The sequence below is a fragment of the Daktulosphaira vitifoliae genome, unplaced genomic scaffold (genome assembly GCF_025091365.1).
Source record: "Daktulosphaira vitifoliae isolate Bord-2020 unplaced genomic scaffold, ASM2509136v1 Scaffold_350, whole genome shotgun sequence".
NCBI lineage: Eukaryota > Metazoa > Arthropoda > Insecta > Hemiptera > Phylloxeridae > Daktulosphaira > Daktulosphaira vitifoliae.
The window spans coordinates 1-2,089 of NW_026099915.1; the positions used below are offsets into that span (position 1 = coordinate 1).

Sequence of the window (2,089 nt, forward strand, 5' to 3'; positions counted from 1 at the left end):
TCATAATAATAACAGAGAATAGGTTTTCCCTTAATTATTTATTATAACAAAATTAAATTTTTTATAGAACCAATGGAGTAACTATGAAACAACAAAAATGTTGTTTGGAGAGATGTCACAATTCCGCTATACCTTGTACGCGCCATTGTTTCAAACATATATTACGTAATGTTGATCAACTACTTTTTGAACATTGTTCTGCTCGAACAAATCAAGGCCCATGTACTAATACAGTATTTAATATACGCAATGTACAACCATTATGTTTTGAGCATTTATATTCAAAAATTTCAGTACAAGTAAGTAAATAAATTAATGTAAATTTCATATTACCAATGTACTAATAGTCCTTGTACTCTACCATCTCGGGATGGAATCTCATATATCATTAAAACTTGTTGCATTATTTCTACAAACTGTACCTTAAAAATAATAGCAGTACTAAAAGATATATTAATACTATGTATTGAAAGCTATAAAAATAAATTAACTAATGTTTTAACTTATTTCTAGACTGAAGAAACACCTTCAATCAAACCTAAACCTCGAAAAAGACCTAAAAATACACCATTTAATAAGTTATCTAAAAGAAGTAAAAAGAAAAAACAGCCACCTAAATATCCTCTTGAAACTCCTACCCCTCCCCCTCCTTATACTGGTACAATAGAGTCTAACTCCACTATTGAACCAATAACTTGTACTAATGAGTTGACACAAAATGTTGGTTGTGACGTTGCATCACTCTACACATCCGTTGCTAATCCTGATATGTATCTCCATCCAGGTAAAATTTAGCAAACTTGAATAGTTCATATAAATATTTAATGTACGTAATATGTTTCGTTAGTAGGAAGTAACATTATTGCTAATGAAGAAGTTGGTGATGAAGTTCTTGCTGGCTTAGATGCTGCTGAATTAAGCCATGCATCACGTTTATTAGATGACCATGATGATATAACCAGTGTTTTTAGCCAAATACCTGTAGATGCTTTCAACGATCTCTTTACTGGTAAATATTTGAATATTATGTTTTTAATTTTATACTTTATATAAATATATTTTTTTTAGTTGATAAAAATGGACAGTATGTACCTTCTCGCGAAGAAACAGAGGAACTAGAACGAGCACTAGAGGCTGTTGATATGGATGTTCGATCATTAGAGCGATTATCACAATCTCATATGGCTAACATATTGGATCCAGCATCATTGTTAGCTGATTTACCAATATCACCTTTTACTAGTTCATAGCAAAGTAACAAGAATAATTATAACATAAAGGTAAAAATCATAAGTTAATTAAAGTGTATCAGATATTTATTTCTTTTTAATATTAAACTTCAATGGATAATATTTAGAAATATATATTAAGTGTCTTATTATTTAGTTATAAAAAAACAAAATGTATTGTATTATGATTTGGGTTTAATTTAAAAAATTTGAGTGTGTCACTTACCAATATTAGTTGAACATGACAGAAATCACAAATTAATAATGTAGTTTTTTACTAAAAATTTAATTGATGTTCTTTTATTTTGTTACAAATACTTTTTCTAATATTTTAAACAATTTTTTAATCTACATTTTTTTTAATCATTCTCTAATTGTCTATGTTCTCCAATTAATTCCAAAAGGATTGAATTTATAACAATATTGTCTTTAAGATTTTTGAATTTGAATTAAGTTTTTAGTTATAATTTCTTATGAGTTAAACATTTAATGACACACTCTCTCTTTGTAGTATTCTCCCTAAAGGTCGAATTATCAAATAGTCTGTTGTTGTTTTTAAAAAATTATTCTATACAGAAGTTATTCTTCCTATAAATATATGGCTTTTACCTAATGAAAAAAAATGGCTCAATACCTCAACTTATTATTTTAATTTTATCTTATCCTATAATCAACGGTCTAAATTTACACAACATAATCTAAAAAAATTAACAATCAAACCAGAAAATTGGTATCTATAACAATTTTTATTTAACAAGTTGATGGACAAAATTTAATTTTGTTGCTATGACAGTAATATTACAATTTTGTAAAATATATATATATATATATATATATATATATATATATGTGCTTGATTA

At 26.5% G+C, this 2,089-nt stretch overlaps 1 protein-coding gene across 2 annotated transcripts in view; it reads left to right on the forward strand.

Moving 5' to 3' along the window:
* The first annotated feature begins 50 nt into the window (after positions 1 to 50).
* Positions 51 to 2,089, forward strand: part of LOC126909409 (INO80 complex subunit D-like) — a 4,626-nt gene continuing 2,587 nt past the window's right edge. Inside the window, exons 1-4 of one of the 2 annotated variants that reach the window (XM_050691832.1) lie at positions 51 to 299; positions 514 to 784; positions 848 to 1,009; positions 1,069 to 1,280. In XM_050691832.1, the coding sequence (XP_050547789.1) occupies positions 84 to 299; positions 514 to 784; positions 848 to 1,009; positions 1,069 to 1,250 (831 nt within the window). In that variant the 5' untranslated portion in view covers positions 51 to 83 and the 3' untranslated portion in view covers positions 1,251 to 1,280. The remainder of the gene's footprint in view (positions 300 to 513; positions 785 to 847; positions 1,010 to 1,068; positions 1,281 to 2,089) is intronic. The other variant, XM_050691833.1, reaches the window with a different exon arrangement.